Source organism: Macrobrachium nipponense, chromosome 3 (genome assembly GCF_015104395.2).
Source record: "Macrobrachium nipponense isolate FS-2020 chromosome 3, ASM1510439v2, whole genome shotgun sequence".
Lineage (NCBI taxonomy): Eukaryota > Metazoa > Arthropoda > Malacostraca > Decapoda > Palaemonidae > Macrobrachium > Macrobrachium nipponense.
This window is the reverse complement of record NC_087202.1, coordinates 28055911-28080684: the sequence shown is the minus strand read 5'-3', so window position 1 is coordinate 28080684 and position 24774 is coordinate 28055911. Positions and strand designations below refer to the sequence as shown.

The 24774-nt window shown below is 42.8% G+C and overlaps 2 protein-coding genes across 2 annotated transcripts in view; one reads left to right on the top strand and one right to left on the bottom strand.

Moving 5' to 3' along the window:
* The window catches only part of LOC135221672 (pre-mRNA-splicing factor ISY1 homolog), a 214129-nt gene that overhangs the window by 60862 nt on the left and 128493 nt on the right, over positions 1-24774 (top strand). The window lies entirely within an intron of this gene.
* LOC135222091 (alpha-ketoglutarate-dependent sulfate ester dioxygenase-like) overlaps positions 1-24774 on the bottom strand; it is a 53607-nt gene that overhangs the window by 14656 nt on the left and 14177 nt on the right. The window contains exon 2 of the mRNA XM_064260262.1: positions 19703-19755. Coding sequence (XP_064116332.1) covers positions 19703-19755 — 53 coding nt within the window. The remainder of the gene's footprint in view (positions 1-19702; positions 19756-24774) is intronic.

The window sequence follows — 24774 nt, the reverse complement described above, 5'->3', positions numbered from 1 at the left end:
AGTGGGGCTGTTTGAGTAGCTGAGGATACTGAGGAAGAAGTCTGGGATGGTCTATAACCAACTTGAGAAGGTCTGGGAACCACTCTTTCCTGGGCCAGAATGGTGCTACCAGCGTCATTGACACATTTTGATGCGAGAGGAACTTGTTCAACACCTCTCTGATCATTCCAAATGGGGGAAAGGCGTAAACGTCTAGACCCGTCCAATCCTGAAGCATTGCGTCGGTCTTCCAAGCAAGAGGATCTGGAACTGGGGAACAAAAGATCGGAAGTCGATTGTTCCTCGACGTGGCAAACAGATCCACTGAAGGTCTTCCCCAAAGTTTCCAAAGTTCCTGACAAACTTTGTCTTGCAATGTCCACTCCGTGGGAAGAACTTGGTTTACTCGACTGAGTTTGTCCGCCAGTACAAACCTCGGAACGAGGGAAATATCCTGATCTTGAGACCAGAGAAGGAGATCTTCTGCGACTTTGTTGAGGGAGAATGAATGGGTTCCTCCCTGATTCCTGATATAAGATAGAGCGGTGGTGTTGTCGGAGTATACTGCCACTCTCTTTCCCACGACCAAAGGAGCGAATGCTTGCAGACCGAATCAAATCGCCTTCAACTCCTTCATGTTGATGTGATTCAACCTCTCTTTCTCTGACCATAATCCTGAGATCTTTTTGGTCCCTAGGAGAGCTCCCCAACCTCTGTCCGATGCATCGGAGTATAATTCTATGTCTGGGTTCCATACTGTCAGGGAGAGACCCTCTTGCAATCTTTCCCTCGACATCCACCATCTCAAGTCGTTCTTGATCTCTTCCGACACTGGGAACGAATACGTGTCTGGTTGAGACTTCCGACACCAACTCGCTTGAGAAAAAAACTGAAGAGATCTCATGTGAAGACGACCCAACTTCACAAACGTCTCTACTGATGATAACGTCCCTAGGAGACTCATCCATTCCAAGGCGGAGGAGGACTGACGGTTCAGGAATTGGCTCACTTTTTTGAGGCAAGATTCTATTCTTTTCGGGGACAGAAAAACCTGAAAAGTCTGAGAGTCCAGAATCCATCCCCAAAATATGGGATCTTCTGGGAATGGCACTAATTGATGACTTCTCCAGGTTGATGAGAATTCCCAATTGACTCGCTAATGACAGTGTCTTCCATAAATCCTTCACGCACTGTCTCCTTGAACCCGATCTGAGAAGCCAGTCGTCCAGGTAAAATGCTGCATTTATGCCCAACATATGCAGCCATTTCCCTAATGGAGCAAGAACACGAGTAAATACTTGAGGGGCCGTCGAAAGGCCGAAACAAAGTGCTCTGAATTGATACGTCCTCCCTTCGAACACAAATCTCAGGAACTTCTTTGAACTCTGGTGAATTGGCACATGAAAGTAGGCGTCCTGCATGTCCAGGGACACCATCCAATCGCCTGGGCGAAGTGCCGACATCACAGAACGATTTGTTTCCATATTGAACTTTGTCTTCAGCACATAAAGGTTCAATGCGCTTACATCTAGCACTGGCCTCCAACCTCCCGAGGCTTTGGGAACTACAAAGAGTCTGTTGTAGAATCCCTGAGAACTGTCGAGGACTTCCTCTAAATGCTCCCTTCTTGATGAGTGCATTGACCTCTGCTGCTAAAGCCAAAGCTCTCTCTGATCCTGGAGAATATGCTGTTAAGCTGATTGGTGTATCGGAGAGAGGAGGATCTAGAACAAAAGGAATCGAGTATCCCTCTCGAAGAACTTGCACTACCCATTGCTCTGCACTCTCTTTGACTCCTTCTTCCCAAAAAAGATGGAGTCTTGCCCTACTTGCACGTGAAGGAACGGCTTCTCACTTGTCCGAAGGGGGGGGGGGTTTGGGGGGGGGGGTTTCTTTGAGGACTTGTACTGTGGACGCAAATTAGTCCTGGGTCGTTGCCACTTAGGTTTATTCCCTCGAAAGGGATGCTTCTGAAGAGGAGAAGACTTTGCTCCTGTCGGAGTAGGCTCTTTCGGACGTCTAGAAGACTGAAGAAGGAGATCATTAGTAGATTTCTTTTCTAAATCCGATAGAATTTGTTGAATGGTTTCTTCAGGGAAAAGATGAGATTTACAGAGAGGAGCAAACATGAGAGCCGACTTCTGGTTATTAGTGACTCCTTTAGACACGAAAGAACACCAACCTTTCTCTCTTCTTCATCACTCCCATTGTGAAAAGGGCTGCTAATTCTCCCGAACCATCTCTTAACAGCCTTATCCGCACAGGACAGAACTCCTAACCAATCTGTGGCAAAATCCTCTTCTAAACACTGACAGTCTTCAATCTTGCGAGCTAAAGAGGCAATAGTCCAGTCCAAAAAGCTAAATACCTCAAATACCTTAAAAATATTCTTCACCGAATGGTCAAGCTCCGAAGAAGAAAACAAAATTTTAGCTGATGAAAAAGCTGCTCTTCGGTGTGAGTCCACTAAACCAGAGAAGTCTCCCTGGGAGGAGGCAGACACTCCCAAAGAAGGAACTTCTCCAGTTGCGTAGAAGCGATACGCTTTACTCTGAGCTTAGAAGCGGGAAAAGCAAACGAAGCCTTACCTGTTTCCCTCTTCTTAGAAAGCCACTCTGTTGACTCCTTAAGGGCCTGCTTCGAGGACTGAGAAAGAACCAGTTTAGGTAGACACGAATACGCTGTCTTCCTATCTTTAACGAACACTGAAGGCGGTGAAGACGGAGAAGCAGGTTCAAAGTAATCTGGATAAGTGGAAAGGAAAAATTTAAGACGACTCGAATAAGCCGACGAATCCTTGTCATCTTGATCCAAAGCTTCCTCTTCAGACTGCACGGAAGCGGAGTCGAAATCAGGCTTATGTTGTACCCCGGTGGAGGATTTCAACAAACTCATAAGATCCTGGAAATGCTTCTTAAATGGAGCTAAGGTAGAATCGTCTAACACTGTAGAAGTCGATGGTCTTTCAGTCGAAGAACGATTCTTTCTAACAGGTGAAGTCTCTGCACAACGAGTCGACACAGGCGAACAACCAGTCGAAATTCCTATCGACTCACGGCGAGGGGAGTCGAACGAAGACGAGCGAATACGCTTCTCTGGACAGTAATACGGAGTCGAACGAGGCGACCGAGCCGAAACTGCGACTGAGACTCGCTTGGGAGAGTCGAGCGATCGTGAATTATCACGAAGTTTAGTCCGAGATCCATTGCTTCTAGCCGAAAAAAGTGACTGCGGAGGAGATTCACTAAATATCACATCCGGAGCAAAACTACACGAAGGTTGAGGACTCCCATGCCTCTTAGACTTCTTAACAGGAGTCGGTGACGAATCACCCCCAAGAATCGAATGTCTTTTTAACGGTCGAGACACCAAATCACTTCGCCTTTTATGCACTGGCGATTGCACTTCCGAATCAGAAGACAGATGAGAATCACAAACACTAATACCTTTCCACATCTTTTTGGACGGCAGCCGCGAGTCGACAGAGTCGACGGCTGACCGTGGGCAAACTCCCCCAGACTCCTTCCGACCTCCGGTATGTCTTCTCCCGGTTGCGGGACAGTGACCTTCGTCTGGGAGTCGAGGGGGAACGGACAACCGCCTCCTCAGGCGCAACATTAACACTTTGCACTGCACTAGATTTCACTGTACTATCTACGAAAGCTTTAAAAGACATTCCTAACTTCATAACTGATTCAGCTAACACTTCGAACTTTTTATCCATCTTAGACTAAAGCAAGGCAATGGTGTTGGGTTCGGAAACATTGGCAACTTGAACAGGGGTAATCAAAGGAGAAGTAGGAGGACTATTAATTGGAGACATATTCTCTAATAAAGGAGAGGCAAGAGAAGACTTATTTGTCTCCGAAGGAACAGGAGTAGTTTCTAACCTATTCTTACTACTAGCCCTAAAAGCTGCCTTCCTCTTCCTATCTTTCTCCATTTTCTCAGCATGCGATTTAACCGCCTTCCATCCCTGTTCATCCAATCCTTTACATTCATCACATGTCACATCCATACCATTACAATTTTGTCCTCTGCATTTAGTGCACTTAGAGTGCGGATCGTGACATAACTTAGCTAATCTTGTTTTGCAGCCAGCACTGCAAAACCTTACAGCAGATGAACTAGAATCTAACATAATTAGCAATAATGACAAAAAACTGAATAGAGATAGCTAACTGGCAAGAAAAAACCAAAAACTTGTACATCACCAAACAAAAACCAAAATCCAAAATGGCGACGCAGGAGACTGCAGCGAAAATCTCACAGGTGTTACCCCGTGAGCGGCAGAAACGAAAATTGACGGTAGAAGGCTAGCAGTACCCAGGGTTCCCGGATGTGGGCGGGTCTTGTATCACCTATACCTAAGATAGCAACGCCGCTGGCGCCAACAATTTGAATTTCGACTGCCGCAAGGTAAGAAGCTATAAGCTATGTAACTGTTCGGTAAGACACTTATGTGAAATCTTATATTCTAAAATGAAAATGCAGTATAAATAATTTGCTATATTTTAAAAAAACGAAAAAAGAAAATCATGTACAATTACTTAATTTTTTTTACTCTACAATTTTAGATATTTTCACTATCCACAAAACATAACAAAAACTACAAAAATTTATCAAAGTCATTAATGCGAGAATACCAATAACATACATTTGGAGAAAAATGCATTCAAAGTCCATCAAAACTTCCCAGATACATATGCTGACTCATCCTTGGCTACTCTTACGATTGAATTTTTTTTTTTGAAGGGGTAAATCCATTTTCTGATCCTGTTTTTGTAAGAAAGCCTCCAAACACTGGGTATACGGCACTCCCAATATTTTGTTCAAGTTGCTTTTTCATCGTCAATGTAAAATAACTTACGTCTCTCGGCACCACTAGTTGGTAACCTACATGGCTGTGCTAGTCACCGCCTTAAGATCCTTCTCTCCTATTGGTCATCATCTATCCCATGATGCATCTACGTAGCGGCGTGCTCTTTCGGCCACTTTGCGGCATCATCTGTATCATACACGTGGAATTCGTCCGTTCTATACGTTTTCATTTATTAACATAAATTCGTTAGTGATTTCGTTGTACAGTGGTACCTCGAGATACGAGTTTAATTCGTTCCAGAACCGAGCTCGAAAGTCAATCGGCTCGTATCTCAAACAAATTTTTCCCATTTAAAATAACTGAATTCGATTTAATCCGTTCCAGACCTATGAAAAATCCCGAAACCATTGTAAATTATGAATAAAGATATGTTTTTAAATAACAAATAAACATGAATAATTAACAAATACATAACAAAATATGAAATAAAGAAATAAAAGAGTTATTTAGCATAATAGTCTTACTTTGGAGACAGACGAGTGTGGCTAACGAAGGTGAACGGCGAGGAGGAGGGAGGGGGGAAGGGATGTAGGCACTCTATACACGTACATAAATGGCGCTTTTTTAGAACTTAAAACTATTTTTGTAACTTTAAAACTAAAAACTACACTTTCCTTATTTCAAATGAAAGAAAAAACTTAAAACAATGCACTTAACTTTAAACTTAAACTAAGCTTAACATTTACGTAAATTTAATTATCACTTGTTTTTGCCTTCTTGGCTGCACTGTCTGTACTTTCACTCGCAGCTCTTTTCAATAAAAATGTATCCAAAGAACTTTGCTTTTGCCTGCCTTTTAAAATGCTTCGAAAATGTGACAAACGAGTGTCATTAAAAAGCGCTGAAGCACGACCAGTTGCCACTTTTTTTGGGTGTTTCTTTTCAATGAAATTTTACAGCTTTTCCCACATTGCCAGCATGTCTTTAATTTCACCTGTAGAAATACCTTCCTCCGGCTCTTCCTCCTCCTCACTCGTGCTAATCTCTTCCAGAACCTTCGTGTGTTGCATCATCTGCAGCTCCTTCAACTCCTCAGTTGAGAGTTCCTCCTCATGTTCTTCGACGAGTTTGTTGACGTCACCCTCATCTATCTCCAGACCCATCGACTTTCTGAGAGATATAATCTCCTCCAACTCTTCTTGCTCGGTCTCGGGCTCAAACCCTTCGAAATCTCTTTCTTCAACAGCATCAGGTCATAACTTTTTCCATGCAGAGTTCAACGTTCGTCTTGTTACCCCTTGCCATGCCAAGTCAATGATACGTAGACAGATCACGATGTTGTAGTGATCTCTCCAAAACTCTTGAAGGGTTAGATTTGTGTTTTCCATCACTTCAAAGCAGCGGCGGAACAAGTGCTTCGTGTACAGATTTTTGAAGTTGGAAATAACCTGCTGATCCATCGGCTGTAGGATTGAAGTCGTATTGGGTGGGAGGTAGAGAACTTTGATAAACTGGAACTCCTCCAGAATATCATCTTCAAGACCAGGTGGGTGGGCTGGAGCATTATCAAGGATGAGCAATGCTTTCATCGTGAGTTTATTTTCTTGCAGATACGTCTTCACTCTAAGGCCAAAGACGAGATTTACCCAGTCAGTAAAAAACTGCCGCGTAACCCATGCCCTAGCATTGGCGCGCCACATAACGTGCAATTTTTCTTTCAGTATCTTGTGCGTCTTGAAGGCTCGAGGATTTTCCGAATGATAAACTAGCAGTGGCTTCACTTTACAATCACCGCTAGCATTTGCACATAATGCAAGGGTCAGACGTTCCTTCATGGGTTTATGGCCTGGCATCATCTTCTCCTCTGCTGTGATGTAAGTCCTCCGTGGCATTTTCTTCCAAAATAGGCCCGTTTCATCGCAGTTGAACACCTGTTGCGGGATGTAGCCTTCCCTCGCAACAAGCGCAGCGAACTTTTGGATGTACGTATCGGCTGCTTTCACGTCCGCACTCGCAGCTTCGCCATGCCCCAGCACTGAATGGATGCCAGTTCTCTTCTTAAAATTATCAAACCAGCCATGGCTTGCCTTAAACGCTTCTTCTGATGCCTCTTTAGAAGTTGATGCTTCTTTCTTCACTAAGTCGGCATAAATACTTCGTGCCTTCTCGCATATTACTGTCTCCGTCACTGTATCTCCTGCCAACTCCTTCTCTTTCACCGACACGAGCAGAAGCTTCTCCATTTCCTCGTGGATATTTGTCCTTAATTGGGAAAGAATTGTGGTTCCTTTTGCTGGTGTAGCACTCTTGATGGCATCCTTCTGCTTCAATATCGTACAAATTGTCGATGTACTACGGTCATAGATCTTTGCGAGTTCAATCACTCGTACGCCACGCTCATGTTTTTCTATTATATCTTGCTTTAGTTCTATCGACATCATCCTCTTCTTCCTGTCACCATTGTCCTTAGCACTCACTTTCTTCGGCCCCATGATAACACACACACACACACACACACACACACACACACACAAAAAAGAGTACAGCTCACAAGATACACTTTGATTCAAGCGGGTAACACGTGCGAGTGAGCGAGAGATGCTCTCGGATGATGCTCGACCCTGCGCGCCAACTAGCGGGATGCTCCGGAAACACGGCTCGTATCTTGGATTTGGGCTCGTATCTTGAACGAAAATATGGCCCAAGCTCCGGCTCGTATCTCAAAAAACTCGTATGTTAAGCTGCTTGTATCTCGAGGTACCACTGTAGTATACTTTATCGTGTTGTGTGAGAACTTTACTACATACGTATATGTACTAGATAACATAATTACAGGCGGTCCCCGGGTTACGACGGTTCCGGCTTACGACGTTCCGAGGTTACGACGCTTTTTCTTAAATATTCAATGGAAAAATCCGTCCTGGGTTACGACGCTTGTTCCGAGGTTACGACGCTGACGCTTCCGACGCTCCGAGTTAACGACGCTTTTAAAAAACGCATACTATGATAAAAATCCTTTATAGTTTAGCACAGTATATTAATAAAAATAATTTCTGGTTAGATTACAACAAAAAATTTTGAGATTATGATGATTTTCGACACTTTTTATGTTGTATTTTTCTATGTTTTTTAGTGACGCCTCATATGCGGAACTAGTTTCCGAGCGAATGAATACATACTAGTTTACATATAACAGTCCAAAAGCGCAAATAATGAAAAAATCATTGCTTGTTTCCAGTAATAATAACAAAACGAAGTTTCTGGTTAGATTACAACGCAAATTCCAAGTATCCAAAGAGAGACATTATCCAGTAATTTGATCAGAGAGAGAGAGAGAGAGAGAGAGAGAGAGAGAGAGAGAGAGAAGAGAGAGAGAGAGAGAGAGAGAGAGGCGTCTTCCGACGCTCCGAGTTAAGGACAGAGAATTGTTCGTTTCGTTAAAACGGCCTCTGACTCATGCCAGTAAATGTTTTGTTGATACTAATAATATAAGCCTATTTAAGATACGTTTACTTTAATTAGTCTATATGATACGTAAATAGTAATCAACTGTTCTTGTAGCCCTCAATATTTGGCAAAATCGAAGTATCCAAAGAGAGACATTATCCAGTACGTAATTTGATCAGAGAGAGAGAGAGAGAGAGAGAGAGAGAGAGAGAGAGAGAGAGAGAGAGAGAGAGAGAGAGAGACGCTTTGGCAACAATGGTCTCGGGGGTTTTTATAGCTTCCTTCTGCTTGATGATCGTGGATATTGTAGAAGGATTTCGACCATACTCGTTTGCCAAATTGACGATACGAACGCCACGTTCATGCTTTGCTATAATTTCATGTTTTGCTTCCATCGAAATCATTTTCTTGGGTTTTTAATAATAAAATAGACAAATAACACGAAAAATAGGCGCAAATACAACGAACTAAACAACGACGTGTTAACATGCAGCACCAACAAACAACAGACTGAACGCCATTTATCGGTCGCCTATACAAACTAACACTCATCGCAAAATCGTATCTCAAATATTTCGTTGTATATCAAAGCTTGTATTTTCGCAAATTTTCTGTTATATCTCAAAACATTCGTATATTAGGGCAATCGTATGTCAAGTTTCCAATGTAATTTGATCAGAGAGAGAGAGAGAGAGAGAGAGAGAGAGAGACGCTTTGGCAACAATGGTCTCGGGGATTGACGTAACGTTTATTTTCTGAACAGATAGGACAGAGAAGTGTTCGTTTCATTAAACGGCCTCTGACTCATGGCAGGAAATGTTTTGTTGATACTAATATATAAGCCTATTTAAAGATACATTTACTTTAATTAGTCTATATGATACGTAAATAGTAATCAGCTGTTCTTGTAGCCCTCAAGATTTTGCAAAATCACTCCAGGTTGTACATAAAACTTCAAGAATGTAGTGTCACCAGAGGATTACAATAGTTTTTACCTTCAAGAACCAGCATTCTTTTATGAAAATAACTCCAGGTTGTACATAAAACTACAGGAAGAACACATGTAGTGTAACCAAAGGATTGGACAAGTAAGGTTTTTATAACTTTTTATTAGTTTAAGACATATTTCCAAGCGTCGTTCCGGCTTACGACGATTTTCGGCTTACGACGCGTCTCAAGAACGGAACCCCCGTCGTAACCCGGGGACTGCCTGTACTTACAGTATATGCGTAGTCATGGGTCCCAAGAAAGTTGAAGTTCATGGAAAGAAGAGGATGCTTTCTTTGGAGACAAAGATGGAGATAATTAAAAAGTATGAAGCTGGTATGCGATTGAGTGTGATCGCCAAGGAATACGGCTGAAATCCGTCAACAATAGGCACCATCCTTAAGCAGAAGGAAGCCATCAAAGCAGCTACAGAGTGACCCTCTACCATCCCCCGAAACTCCCTCAGACCCAGGAAAGCCGCCTTCAACTCCAAGACGTTGATATGCTGCTGCTTGTCCTCTAAACCCCAAATGCCTGAAGCGATGAGGCCACCTAAGTGCGCGCCCCAACCTGCGAGGGAGGCGTCCGAGAACAGAAGGAAGTCCGGAGGGAGAGAACGCAGAGGGACGCCCTTCAATAGATTCTGGTCGTCCAGCCACAAACGAAGGTCTTCTCTCACTTTCAAAGACAGTGGGACCATAAACAGGGGAGTCCCCCCCACCAGAGACCAGAATTCCCCCAGTCTCTATTGCAGAGACCGAAGGTGAAGACGCCCATGAGAGACCAGCTTCACCAGGGAAGATAGCACACCCAGAAGAACCTGCCATTGATGAGCTGACTGATGCGACTTTGAGAGGAAGTTGCGCGCCACAGCCCGCAACTTCTCCAATCTCTGATCAGACAAAAACTCTCACCACTGTCATAACGATGACCATGCCCAGGTAGAGAATCCTTTAAGTGGGTACAAGGTTCGATAATACCGGCAAGGAAGAGGAATGGGAGGCTCCAGACGAAGGGCGTGGTGGTGGGGTAGTGTTGGGGTCGGGAGATAAGAGGAGCAGCAGTAGGTGAAGAGACTGGTGGAAGTCATTTGAAAGCGGAGGCTGACTTGGCTGGATGAACTCAACTTTTCCTGGTTGACTAATATGCCCAAGTCCAGACAGAACCGAAGACGATGATCCCTGTCTTGCAGCAGCTTTTCCCTGGAAACTGTCAAGACCAACCAATCGTCGAGGTACCTCAGCAAACAGATCCCCTGAGCATGGGCCCAACTTGACATGAGAGAGAAGACCCTTGTGAACACTTGAGGGGTCGTGGTCAACCTGAAGCACAAGACTTTGAACTGGAAGATCTTGTCCGCAAGAGAGAAGCGAAGGAACTTCCTGGACGTGGGATGAATAGGGATTTGGAAGTATGCGTCCTTCAAGTCTATTGACAGCATGAAGTCGCCTTCCCTCATGGCTGCCAACACCGAGCACGGGGTCTCCATCTTGAACCGTGTCCTCCTGATGAAGCAATTCAAGGTGGATAAGTCGATTACAGGCTTCCATCCTCCCGACGCCTTGGGCACCAAGAAGATGTGACTGTAAAACCCTGGGGACGGACGCACTACTTCCGCTATCGCATCCTTGTCCGGCATTTTCTGCAACTCCTCCTGAAGAGCCAAGAACTTCAGAGAATCTGGGGATACGTCTTCCTGAGCTGCGGCTTGTCCAACAGAGGAGGAGAGAAGTCAAATGGCAACAGGTATCCCACCTGAAGGACATCTACCACCCACTTCTCCGCCCCATAACACTGCCACTTGGCCCAATGGCCAGCCAGGCACCCCCCACTCATGGCGCAGGAGAGGGAGAGGCGCCCAACCTACCGACGGCCCCCTTGACCTCTACTCCTAGGACCTCCTCTTGGTTTAAAGGAACGAGAGCAAAAGGGGCGTTGATCCTGAGACTTGGGCTGTGACGAACAGGAAGGCCCTGCCAAACTCGAGGTCCTCGATGGCCTACCAGGGGACGATCTCCTCGACTGCTGCTGGACCGGGGGAGGAGGGGGGGCCAAACGTCTCCAAGGGCGGGGCTCTGATTTAGACACGGCTTGGTGCACCAGACGGTCCTTGGTGTCAGCCCAATGTCTGTTTATCGCATTGTTGAGTTCAGTCCGTGGAAACAAGAATTGCGATTCTAACAGGTCACCGTTCCTCAAGGCCAGCAAAGACTCGGTGTCGAGCGACCTCTCCATCCTAGACAAAGCAGCGTCCCTCCTAACCAGAAGATGATTAGCCCATAAATTGAAACTGAGGTGAGCCAAATAAGAAAACGCCTTGCCCCCGGATTGCAAAAGACTGGGAAGCAAGGCAGCACTCACCAACCCATTAGGGGACCTGTCAGAAGCTATCTTGGCAATCACCACAGACCAGAGGTCTAGCCAAGAAACCGTCTGCAACATGGAGGCCACCTTAGATTCCAAGGCTAAGGCGTCTTGCGGAGATAAGGACAGAGCCACTGACCTCACCTGTCCCAAAGTCAAACCCGGCTTCAGGCAAATGACATCTGGGTTTAGGTGGCGTGACAACAAAAATGCAGAGCTCGTAGCATAGTACTTCCTATGTCTTGTGAGAGGTGGGGATAGGAGTTTGGTAGAGCCTCTAGAGCGAAGCGAACCGCGTCGGTCAGAAACAGAGGCGTTAACCTTCTGCAAGACCGACTCACCAAGGCTTCCAAGCAAGAAAGAGTGTAAGACGACCGATCCTGAGTCCTATTTTCCAAATTGTTGAACCCACGAATGAGATCAACAACCTCCGAAAAGGAAGACAAACTCCTGCGTGTCCCCTTCTTCCTGCTCTGGCACTGGCGACCGACGACGAGAAAGATGTGTAGGCTCTCTAACGTGTTTTCTTCACCAAAATTCATAGAAGGGTTAGTAGTCAAACAGTCTGAAATCTCTACGAGCCTATCTGGGCTGGGTCCAAGCATCAGCCTCCGAGACGGACCCACTGTAATATTAGGCACATCACTTACCTCAACAGGTGACTCCAGACGACCATGAACAGACACGGGCGTGGCAGCCGTACGTACGTGAGATGGGGGGGAAAATCAAGCACTCGAGATTGACGGAGAATCCCTTATAGTGGAAGACTTGGAAGCAAGCAAACACTTCGGCTGCACCACCTTCGTGCTCACTACCTTCGACCTCTTGACAGGCGCCTTCAGGTCTTTACGGCGACGAATAGGCCTGGGAGAAGAAGGAGCACTATCATCACGTGCACGGACGGGGTGGGGAGGTGGGGTGGTTGCATGTACGAGATCTGGCAGCGAAGCAACCCCTGCAGAACACACATCACTAACACTGCCCGAAACCACAGCACTCTCGGGAACACGTCCGTGCTGTTCCTCCCTCAGGGGCAAAGGAAGGGCAAGGTCCTTAGCCTTCCGATGCCTAATACACCCACGAGGCGTAGAGGGGGAAGAGGGAAAGGGAGACAGCACCAGCTTCTTATGCGCACTCTTCTCAGAAGGCGGGGACGAAGCAACGCGTTTCCTACCAGTCCTCCCAACCGATAAGGCAGCCAACTTCACATCTAAAACAGAGTCCAGCCTCTGGCATATGAGCTCGGACTGATGCGCCAGAGAAGGCTCCGAAGACAAGGAAGGGAGATGTTTCGAACTGGGTGGCAGAGATGATGTCATGGCTAAGAGAGGCGGCTCGGAGGCGACTGGAAGATACATCATCCATGAGAGTGACGTCACAAGCGGTGGTGACGTAACAACCTCCCCTCTGAGCGAGGGGGGAAAGAGACGCCACTGGCGGAGTAATACACAAAGATGGGCCCAGTGACAACGACAACGGGGCTGACGCCGCAGCATCACTCCGAAACAAGGCGGCAGCAGACACCGGCGGAGCAATACAAAATGGCCGACTGCTCCCACCCGTGGAGACAAGGCCGGGAGAGGGGGGTGGTGGCCCGGCTGAACAGGAGGGGGGTGCAAGCCTCCTCAAAATGCGCTACAACCCCCCCAAGGACGGGGTACCCCCTAGCCCAAGCGTCTTCCAAATTGCCGCCATTTTGGATGCCTCCGACTCTGGAAGAGAAGAGAATGATGAAAAAACCTAACCCTTCTCGGGAACCAAAAAAACTCCCAAGAAAGAGGGGGCTACATTACAAATAATACCCTGGCGACCTCCTGATACTTCCATCGACGAATCAATGGAAGAAAAGGAAGGAGAAGCAGGGGCAACGCTACTATGGGGGTTGACTATTGCGGAAGACGAAACATCGGGAATAGGAGTAAAGCCCTCCCAAGAAGGAAGAGTGGAGACTCTCCGACGTTCCCTCTTACCATAAAACTTCCTCCACTGCTCCAAAGGCCACGCCCGGCATTTCGTACAAGGATTCGTAATCGTACAAAAATTGGAACGACACCTACTGCAAGTGATGTGAGGGTCCGTCGCTGACGAAGCCAAGAAGAGAGAACACAGGAATTCAGGAATTCCGGGGCACCAATGCTGACATCGAGAAGGAGCAGAAGATGCCATAATATTAGGTAACAAAACACACAAACACGCTAAAGGAACGAAACAGGCAAAAACCGGGAAAAAGGTCAAGAGAGGAAAAAAAACCAACTCTCGTCCCAAGGCAGTAAAGAAAGATTGGCGTAGATGTTCGGCGTTTGACCACTCTTCACCCGATCTACGCATGCATTGCCAGATACCACAAGATTCCTTGCTTTCATCTGCTTTTTTACAGGATCCAGCTAGGCGCTAGAAATGATCCTATTGTTAAGACCGAGGGTTTGTTCGTGTATGAACAAACGTAAGGTATAAAAAAGTAAAAAAAAAAATTTAAAAATAAAAAAAGACAAAAAAATTTAATTTTAAGTTTTTGGTAAAGTTAAGTGTTACAGTTTTGTTAATGTGTTTCGTAAAGTTTAGTTTATGTTTTCCTGACATTTTTTAGTGTTTCGTAAAGTTAAGTGTACGTATCTGCCATTTGTCCTCCTCCTCTGTCGCCACTTTCGGAGATAGCCTCACTCGAAAGGTAAGCTTCCACATTTTACTACATATGTACGTACAGTATTTCTTGTATACCATGTACACTAATACACTTTATTTACAGGTACTATGTAGTACATATTAGCAGTACATATTAAGTTAGGTATTGAATGGTCCAAATTGTTGTAGTATTTCATTGTTTATAGGTCAAATTTAGCTTTATTATGAAATTTACTGGGGTGTTTTTGGAGGACTTGGAACGGATTAGCCATTTTACATGTAATATGCGGTTCAAGATACGAAAAACTCATGATACGAAGGCCGCCTCGGAACGGATTAATTTCGTATCTCGAGGTACCACTGTATGTGCAAACAAAAATTTAAAGGTCCAGTAATTAAATGCCAGGTAACAGCTGAGAATGTAAACAACATGTGAGCTCTTAGTCTCAGTGACACCACACTAAATGTTCCCCTCAGGGCAAATTTGGTCTCCAAACCCTTCAGCAACTGTCTTTGTGTTACCTGATTTGTATTTATTTATATATTATATCAATCATAATAGAAAATTTTTTTATTATGGTGAGAAATGGTGTGATGAAGGGGATACTGAAAAAGACAGTACTTCACAAAAATATCCATTTTAAAAGCTAAAATTCTAGATAATGAAATAAAACTTTACAGAAGTGTTGCCAAATGGTGATACATCATATTGCTACTAATAGCTAGAATCATACAATTTTGTCATTTTTTTCCATTGTAATTTGTCTAGAAGAATGACAACTGCTACCACAATAGTGTATGCAATATGTCTAGCAGAAAACTTTACTGACAAGCTTTTTGAAATTTCTAGTCTGAGAAAAGGCAAATTTTTATAGTTGGACTGCCCAATGAACTACTGTTCCGCCTGACCAGGGAACGTGAAATCTACCTGCTGGGAAAGACCTGACCTCAGTTCATTCTCAAGAGCTAAGATGACTTGACTTAAAATTGATACCCATCTTCACAGTGGAGATTCTCTTGCTTGGAGAATATAAGCTAGGACTGAGGTCTTGTCTAGAGAGAACTAATGCCGTCCAGGTGTAAACTAAGGTCAATAAACACTGAAGCCCCTAAGGCCCCAAGAGAGATACAGCTATCCAACATATGTAAGAAGGTTAGATTTTCTGAAGCGCACGACCCAGAAACTTGCGGTTCCCCTGTGCATTCCTCAGCCAAAATCTGAAGTGGAAAATAGAAGACTGATGTTAAGACCAGAAGAGGTAATTGAAGAGAGGACTCTCATGAAGACCTATAATGCTGTAGAGATGTCTTAAGCACAGGTCCCAAAACTAAGAAACTCTGTCCCAGAAGACAGGCGCAACTAAGCAATCATGCAAATTATTGTGCAGCCTCTCGGGGCCTTGTGGACAAGCTGTTTAGTCTGTGGCTTCTGAAAGTCATGTGGACACATTGGTATCCTGACAGCATGACACCTCATAAAGATTGAAGACCAAGTGGGACTCTTCATAGTGGGAAGGGAGAACCTTGAAAGGATCCATAAGAGCACAAAATCCTTTATACAGAGAAACTGAAGCTCACAAATGGGTGCTGGGAGCTCATCATCAGGAGCTGAGAAGAAGAAAGATGAGAGTACAACTGCTCTCTCTTCCAAAATCAAGGACATGAGCAGGCAATCCAACTATCCTTGTCCACACTGGGCAACAAACCTCAGCGATAACTCATTCCTGGTTCTAGTAAAGACAAATCAGACACTGGAAAAAAAACTTCATTAAGGATAGATTCATTGAAGTACTAGAGGGAGGAACGCTAAAAACACAAGCTTTCCGTGCTCCTGACAAAAAGGCCAACTCCTAAAAAAATCCTTGATCACAAAGGTCAGGGCTGCAGAATCTAGCGATGAATCCAAACTCAAAGAAGCAGGAGCTGCTTGTGAGGGAGTAAACTCAGGTATTCATACTAAATGCTTGACTAAAAGTCTATAAAATTCTGTAAACATGGGTGCTGTGGAGCTACTAGGCACTCAGGGGCAACTTGCTGCTTGGCAACCACTGAGAGTTTGGGAGCAAGAGGGTCCCTGGGACCCAGTGAGCGCTTTGGCACCAGCAGGCACTTGGGAGCCAAACTTCTGAACATTCTGGAGAAAACTGCTCCAGGTTGTTCCCCCCCCCCAAAAAAAAAATGCAAGAAGGCACAGATTCCCTGACCTTCCTATATAGCCTCTGAGGGGTGCAGAGCATGTCCAAAGCAGACCTTTTCAATGGTCTTGATTTATCACTATTGTGCCCCTGTTCAGGGTTGGGCCTCTGAACTAGAGGAAAGACAGTGCACATCCGGGAAGAAGCCTTTCCACTGGCTGTCTATCATAACCTGGGATTGGCTACAGGTGTGACTGAGGGGCATACTACCCAGAGACCCCTTGGACTCCCTTGGACCGCCAGCATGTCTCCTCTGAAGGGGAGCATAACAGGGACTACAGGTTTAGGATATTGGACGGGCTGGATAGCCGCCACCTCCACTAAACATGAGACACCTTTTCAGTAGCTGTCTGTCAAGACCTGGATTAGAGGCTCAACTGAGGGGAAACTACCTGGGGGCAAACCCTCTCAAAATCTCTTGGACTGCCAGTATATCTCCTCCTAGGTGAAGGGGAGTATGACAGGGACATTAAGTCTAGGATGTGCAAAGGGCCAAAAAGCCACCTCCTCTATTACACTTCCTTGATGCCTTTCCAGTGGCTGTCTGTCGATACCTGGGAATATGCAACAGGTTAAACAAAGGGAGTAATTACCCCGGGTAATTCCCACCAGTTTCCCTTGGACATCCAGCATGACTTCTCCCAGGTGTGAGGGAGTATGTTAGTGACTTAGGTCTAGGAGATCTGGCAGGCCGGATAATCACCTCCACTATGCAACACTCACTTAGAAGGTTAATTTCTACTAACCCAGAACAGAAGACTGGGAAGGAAGAGAGGGAGAAAGGTGCAGAAGCATGTGGATAACATTTATAGGGCTAGTAGTAGGAGAAAAAATAAGGTATGTGCTGACTGTTCACTTTGTTTGGTTTATGTACAGCCTTCCACAGGAATGAATCCATCAGTCAAGCTCTTGTACATTTCCAAAAAAGGTGGTGCTTCTTATATTTATAATTTTCTTTTAGTGTTTTCTCATCAGCATGTATTTCCTTTAGAAAAAGTGTCTTTAGTTGATTTCTTCTTGCATGATCTTCACTTTAGACAGTATTTGAAGCTGACAATGGGCACCCATGGGTGCTCATGAATTATTTTGAGTGCTAATAGTCTTGGACGGTCCTGGGCACTCATGGATGCTCTGGTGTTTATGAGCACTCATGGATGCTCTGGTGCTTATGGAAGCTTTGACGTTCATGCCACTGGTGCCTTAGGGTGCTTATGGGAGCTTGTTTGCTTAAGAGTACTTTGGCACTTATGGGAGCTTCAGTGCTATGGGTGCTTTGGCACTTACGCTTGTGCCATTGGCGCCTCTGTTCAAGGTACTTATGGGAGCTTTGGCGTTTATGCCTTCCTTATAAAGGAGACATGAGAAACATCTCAAAAAAGTCTTCAAAATGTACTGCTGAAGCGAGTACTATCCCAAAACAATTACTGGGACTGACTCTCAGCCGACGATAACATAATATTCCACAAGCACCATTCTCTCCTACTACTTTTTGTCCTTACACTTTAATTCTCTGCAAAGGAAATTGAGAGTTGAATTAATATTCACTAACTGTTAGCAAAATATGCAAAACTTTAATTCTCTGCAAAGGAAATTGTGAGAGTTGAATTAATATTCACTAACTGTTAGCAAAATATGCAAAACTTTGGCCAAAAGTAATGAAGAAACTTTCCAGAATTACCTTTAAACCAAATATTGATTGAAGAATTTACAAGTAGCCTACGCCCTGTAAACATCATCGACATAAACATTTTGGCAAAAAGTAATGACATAAGATACAAGTATTCTGTTTTTACGATGCAAGTATTGTTTTTACAGCAAAACTATATTGGTGGCTCACACTAAGCCTATGAATGACGAACATTCATGAATTGCTTTACATCAACATCTAGTAAATTGCCTACCCCCTGTAAACATCATTGATGTAAAAAATTTTCGCCTAAGTGAATGGCATGAGATACCAGAATTACTTTTTAGGACAAAACTATATCAGCAGCTCACAAGAAGGCTATGAATGACGAACATTCACGAATTAAATTTAAGGCAACTGTTTGACGACACCTAGTGAATCACTTACGCCCAATAAACAACATTGATGTAAAAGCTTGGCTAACGTAAGATACAAGATTTACTATCCAGGGCAAAACTATATCAGCCTTGGAAAAAAAATTGGCAAAAGGTGTCTAGCTTTTACCCTAAAAGACTGAAAAAACACTCGGATATTACTGTAAGGCCATAAACAGTTTTCGCGTACGTATTATACAGTGGACCCCCATATTCACGTTTTTGGCATTTGCAGACTCACGCATTCACAGATTTCTCTATGGACCATATCGACCCATTATCTGCAGGAAATTAATGAATTTTCAGTATTTTTCTATGAGAAATATCCACAAATCACTGTATTTTCATATTAATTTCATAATTAAATGCACTTTTTGTGATAAAACTATTTAAAAAAACAGGTAGGGGATTTTTCTTGAGTTTGAAAAACAAAATAGGCAGTTTTAAGCCATTTTTATAGGGGTTCTAAGCATTCACAGATTTAGCTATTCACAGGGGATCTGGTACGCATCTCCCGCGAATAAGGAGGGTCCACTGTACTCGGAAAGCACCCTTCAAGAGTTTAATAGTTAGGTAAAACTATATACCAAGGGTTTACAAGTAATGAGGCCCAGTAAACAGAAAACAATTCAGTTTAGCCAAAATGTGGCGTATCCTATGAGATTGCTTTTAGCGCCAAACTATTATCGTCGGCTCACAAGGGTAAACTAAAGATTAGTTGATGAATCAACTCAATAATAAAACAAACACAAAAGAACTTGTTCTGGGCTTCCATTGAAGGTTACTAAATATGCATTTCAGTGGGATGCACACACCGAAATCCAGTTAAATAATCGAAAAATAATGAACAAGCTAATGCCATAACAGGTGTTCACCCGATGATGGCAGGAACAAACTGAGCTTTCTGCTTACAGTCATTCTTATTCTCCCGCAAGTGGGTGGGATGGTCACCTACACAATGGTTTGAAGCGTTACCCACGAAATTTTAATTCAAGCTGTAGTAAAAGAGGAACTTATAGCTATGTAATTACTTGGTAAGTTACTTGAATAAAATTAAAAGTTAGAGATCACAAAGAACATTATACTGCACAACAAAAACTTTTGCTTGTTGTTAGGAAAGATCTTGGATAATGCATTTACTCACTAAATGTTTACAAAAACTTGCAAAATAGAGATATTGTTTCATAATATTTTGTTATATCAGCTCAAAAGTAAAAATTCTTACCTTGAAAATTAATATTCTATGTTTTGTCACATCTTCCTTGATTGCAGAAATAACTGTGAAGATAAATACCTATATGTAAGAAACCTTATTTAAAAAAAAAAACAGGATGCACAGTACTAGTTAATCTTGGCAGTATTTTGAAATACAGTGGTGTCCCAAGGACACCTTATGAGAAAATAAATATTTACTATTATGAATGAGTGAATCCCAGCCCCTACATGCTATGTTGGATTCAAAGAAAATAACATTACAAGAAGCAACTTTACAGAATCATATAAAGCAAACCACTGATGTACTGTTTAAAGAATAATCTTTTATATCTTATGCATTATCCTTTTATATCTTATGCATTTTCATGAGCTTCATTTGCAAGCCCAATCACTATAACTAATAAATTAATGCAATTATCAAATCATGAAAGTTATTACTGATGACTAGGTGTGTAGTTACATATATGGCTTTAAATACTTCATCATGGAATTTCCTTTAAAAAATGTCAAGGGTTACATTAACCTCTCCTGTTATGAAAATATATGGGTAGAACCTGGAGCATTATTACTACACTACTCAGACATCACTGAAGGATGGAATTCGCTAAACTTCAATGCAGACTGAATAAGACTAATCTCACACATCCCAAAGAAAATTATCATACTGTGGACATGCTTAACCTTGCTTTGCTTTTTTACATTGACTCATGGTAACAAATTTGCAGCCAGTTGAATTACCGGAATACTTACAAATGTAACCATGAAGTAGAGTTTAGAGTTGCTCACAGCATTTAGATTCTTCAGGAGTCTAGCCTTTTGATAATAATTGGCAAAACCTTGTGAGTGCCCAAGTCCCTAAAATGCAATACTATTCATTTGAGATTTCAAAAAAATCACGCAGCTCTGAGTCCTTAAGCTAACCTGTATTTTATACTTATCATTCAATTTCAAGAGATTTACTAGTAAAATACATCACTGCATATAACGCAGCCAAGCAAAAAAAAGTATCAAAATAGTACCGTAGCTAGTAAGTAAAGAATTCTGATAAGCTGATGGTTACTTTGAATAACAAATCTACAGGAAGTAACTCTACATATCTTTTGCAGAATAATTTCAAATCATCCATCTTTGGATCTACCCCTCCCTTATTAGCTAAATAATGAGAATCAGTCTCTTAACCAACCATAAGAAAAAAGTTGAGTTAATTGGGCCTTTTAGGAAAATAGTCTTTAGTGGATTTCCTGTCTATGATACCCATTACATATTACTAGGCCTGAGGCTAAACAAACTGCACCAAAAGACACCAAGACATGAAGAAAATTAAAATCAATGACCATAGGCCTGATATGATAAAAAATATACACTACTGCAAAAGTCACCAAAAAAAATATACTGGAAAAGTCACAATTATCAGTAACTGAAAATGGGACAGGAAAGAAAACTTGGGAGTTGTTGATCAACTGATTCTTGACTTAGACTTTCTAAATATGGGAATGCCTGGTTATTTATTGTTTTAAAAAGGCACAAAATGAAAGCCTAAAAATGCTAAGAACAATGAATAATGGGGAAAGGTCTTGAGTATGAAAGAAGGAACCAGGTTGCCCTCCTGTAAAATGGAGGACTACTGGCTTATAACCTACTTTCTCCAGCAGTGACCAAGCATGTAACAATTAAAGTTAGACAAAATAAAAACTGAATAACAGATAGAAAAATTGATATAATGCTTAATACTCAAACTATAAGCATAATACAGTATTACTATATACTACTACCAAATTTGAAGTATACATAGTATGAAGATGTGAAGTTGGCCATCACTGAAAACATTTGCTATACACATGATGCATTGATTATAATAATGCCAATCAATTGAAAATTAATTCAAAAAATACAAACAGAATGTATAAGATGCTTACATCACTACCAACAACTTGAAGGGGGTCACTAAGGAATCTTAGTTCATGAACATCAGTCACCAATTCAAAGTTCTTAAATATTTTGCCCATGTTGGAATACATGGATAGCACATGGTCTCAGTCAGTAATATCAGATCTATATTTTAAATTGTATATCTACACAATCAGCTTCAAGTTAGGGATTTTGGATCTAATTGTTTTCTTAAAAAAATATATATATATAATACCCTTGTCACCTTAATAATACTATATGATTTATAGAAAGAACTACAACATATTCATATGTATCAAATACAATAGGAACTTGAGTTTTTCTGAACTAGAGAGACATGAGGACAAAATAAAAACAGAATGCTAGCCAAGTACAGCAATACAAAACCAACCTCTGTAAACATAATGTCTGTTTTGTAAAAATGTAGAATAACCACCATGCAGGTTACAAGACGTCTAATAATGTCAGTTTAAATAAACACTATTCTGTAGCATGAGCAAGATCTTGGAAAACTGAACTCCTTTGAAGTAGTTCAGGCAGTCACCAGTTTGCAATGGGGGTTCCATTATTGAGACACGTTGTAAGCCAAAAATCATTGTAAAGCGGAACAACGTCAAAAATCATAATAAATCCTAAGAAAACCTAACTTTTAATGCTTTGGGTGTATTGAAAACTATGTAAAATGCATTTTTATTGCATTTTTCATCAAAAAACTTTCAAATATTGATTATTTTGCCTTGGGGTCATATTTCTTCCATCAGAACGGCTTCGTAAGCATTGTAACCCTGGAACATGCGTCGTAAACCTGGAAACAATTTCTGATACAAAAACACATCAATGAAAAGAACATATGCAAATGCACATGATGCTAGAAAAAAATTCTAAAAATTTTCAGTACCTTCCACGAGAAGTTGAAAAAAGGTTATTTACAACGCCTTGTTTTGTGGGGCCTCTTTTGCAAGAATCGTAAAGTTTATCAAGTTATACATGTTTTTTCTAATTCATTTTATTTTATTTTGTAAAATTATAATTACAGCTCACACAATATCAAAACAATAGCGATTCATTTGTTTTGGTGTAGGAATTAGCCCCGTCCACTATCAGGGGAGAGAGAGGAATAACTAGCAAAGGCCTGTCAATTTGTTTGTGCCTTATGTTCTTGCAAGGGGAGGCAGGTGGACCTTGAATCCGTAATTGCTTGGTTCGCGGATTTCTCTTGGGAACAGTTACCCGCTTATTCATGGGAAATTTGCCTATTCATGGCCTTTTACTATTAGAAATATCCACAAATTCCTGTACTTTTATTAATTTCATCATACAATGCACTTTTTGTGATAAAACTATTAAAAAAACCGTTTATAAAAATTTTTTAGTGGGTTTTTTCTTGAGTTTTAACTAACAAAATAGAAGGTTTTAAGCCTTTTTATAGGGGTTCCAACTATTCGCAGGGGGTCTGGTACACATCCCCTGCAAATATAGGGGGACCACTGTATTATACTCCCAAAATCCCAATTTTTTTTTCTGGGCTCGACCTGTGTCAGCCGGTGAAATGCTCCTGTAGCACGCATTTATAGGTATAAATAGATGCTAAATATACCAAAGAAAAAAGCTAAATGGAATGCTGAAGTTACTACCCTCAGTTTGATCACCCATAGGGCGTCGGTATAAGCACAGGGGCGAGTGGAAGCCACTACCACAGGTTTTCTGCCAATTAGAAGATTCCCTTAAAAGCCCCTCTCTAGGCAGGTGCCGTTACAAGGACTACAACATCACCTTCCGCTCGCTACTACTACAAATCCCACCCGAGGGCTACATTCCTATATTAGCGCGCTACAGTGACCACACGTGTTTTTATCACTGCCCTCTTCCTGTTTTTTGACGAAGCCATGTCTGCTCCAGAGCCCCAAGCTTCTTCATCTAAGTTGAGTATTCCATATTACGTTTTTGTATCTCGTGAGGGCACGATGCATCCCCTTTTTTAGCCCTTATTTGGCCCCTTAGTTCTCACGAACTGGGGTGACGCTCCTTTTACATCCCCCATCTTGGGTGCATCATTTGCCATGTGCGTTTTTTCCCATTGTCATTTTATGATGATATTTACCTCACTGTTTGCTTTTCACTGTTTATACCACTTTTTTCGTATACTACCCCATCATTATTCTAGCTCCTGTTGTTTCTGGAGCTTTGGTTTAACGAATTTTTCCTTACGTCGTAGGCCCTAACTCGCTCCTGACATACTCTGAGGTCTCTTGTTATATGTTTATTTTTCTTTATTCTAGCCTTTGGCTTTTGTCCTCAGTCCCTCAGGAGCGTGTTCGTTCCCCTTCATATATATTATTTATTTTCTGTTATATGTGAGTAGTGTATTTTGGCTTCTAGCTAGCCTATAGTACGCCAGTTTTGTGGAGAGGGCGATTCCTCTCTCTCTCTCTCGCGATTTTTATGCATGCATTCTTTTATTGTATTTTTCGATGTTAGTCAGTCATGCACTTGATTATATGCACATTTATAATAAATATTCATATTCCTTGTGAGGTTGGAAGTTCTTGCGATTCCTTCCCTGGCCTACCCGACCAAACCTAGGCTAGGTTTTGGAAGGTAGGTCAGGCAGTCCTGCCCCTCCACCTTTTTGGCCTCACCCTTACCGCCTCCTGCCTAGGCTATTGTGCTTGCTGGGAGAGCGGTCCAGGACAGAGTCCCTCTCGTGTCATGTTTGTTGGGCCTCGACCTATCGTACCTGACCAGATCGGAATTTTTCGATTTTGGAGGGTTTCATTAGGTTCTATCCGTCCACTTCATGACGTCCTTTGGAGGCCAGGCTAGCCTACCTGACCAGATTCGTACCGATCTCGGAGGGTTAGGCTGGGTCCTTGCTGGGTGTGTTCCTTCCCCCCACCTTGTTGTTCCTCTTTCGCAATTCTTCCAGTAATTCCTCGTCATTTATTTTATGTTTGTCTTGTTGTGTGTAGCCTGGACCTTTGCCCCCTTTAGGGTGTCAGTCGGCCTACCGTCTTCTGCTCCCTTTAGTGGTAGGCTTGTTACAGCTCCCGAAAGGTGGTGGCTCACTGATCGGTTGCTGTGGCCAGGCGATCACAACTTGTCCACTCTCCTCCAGACACACACCCCCCCTGCCCCGCGGTTCAAGTAATCCTACCGATGAACGGCCGCTAGAGC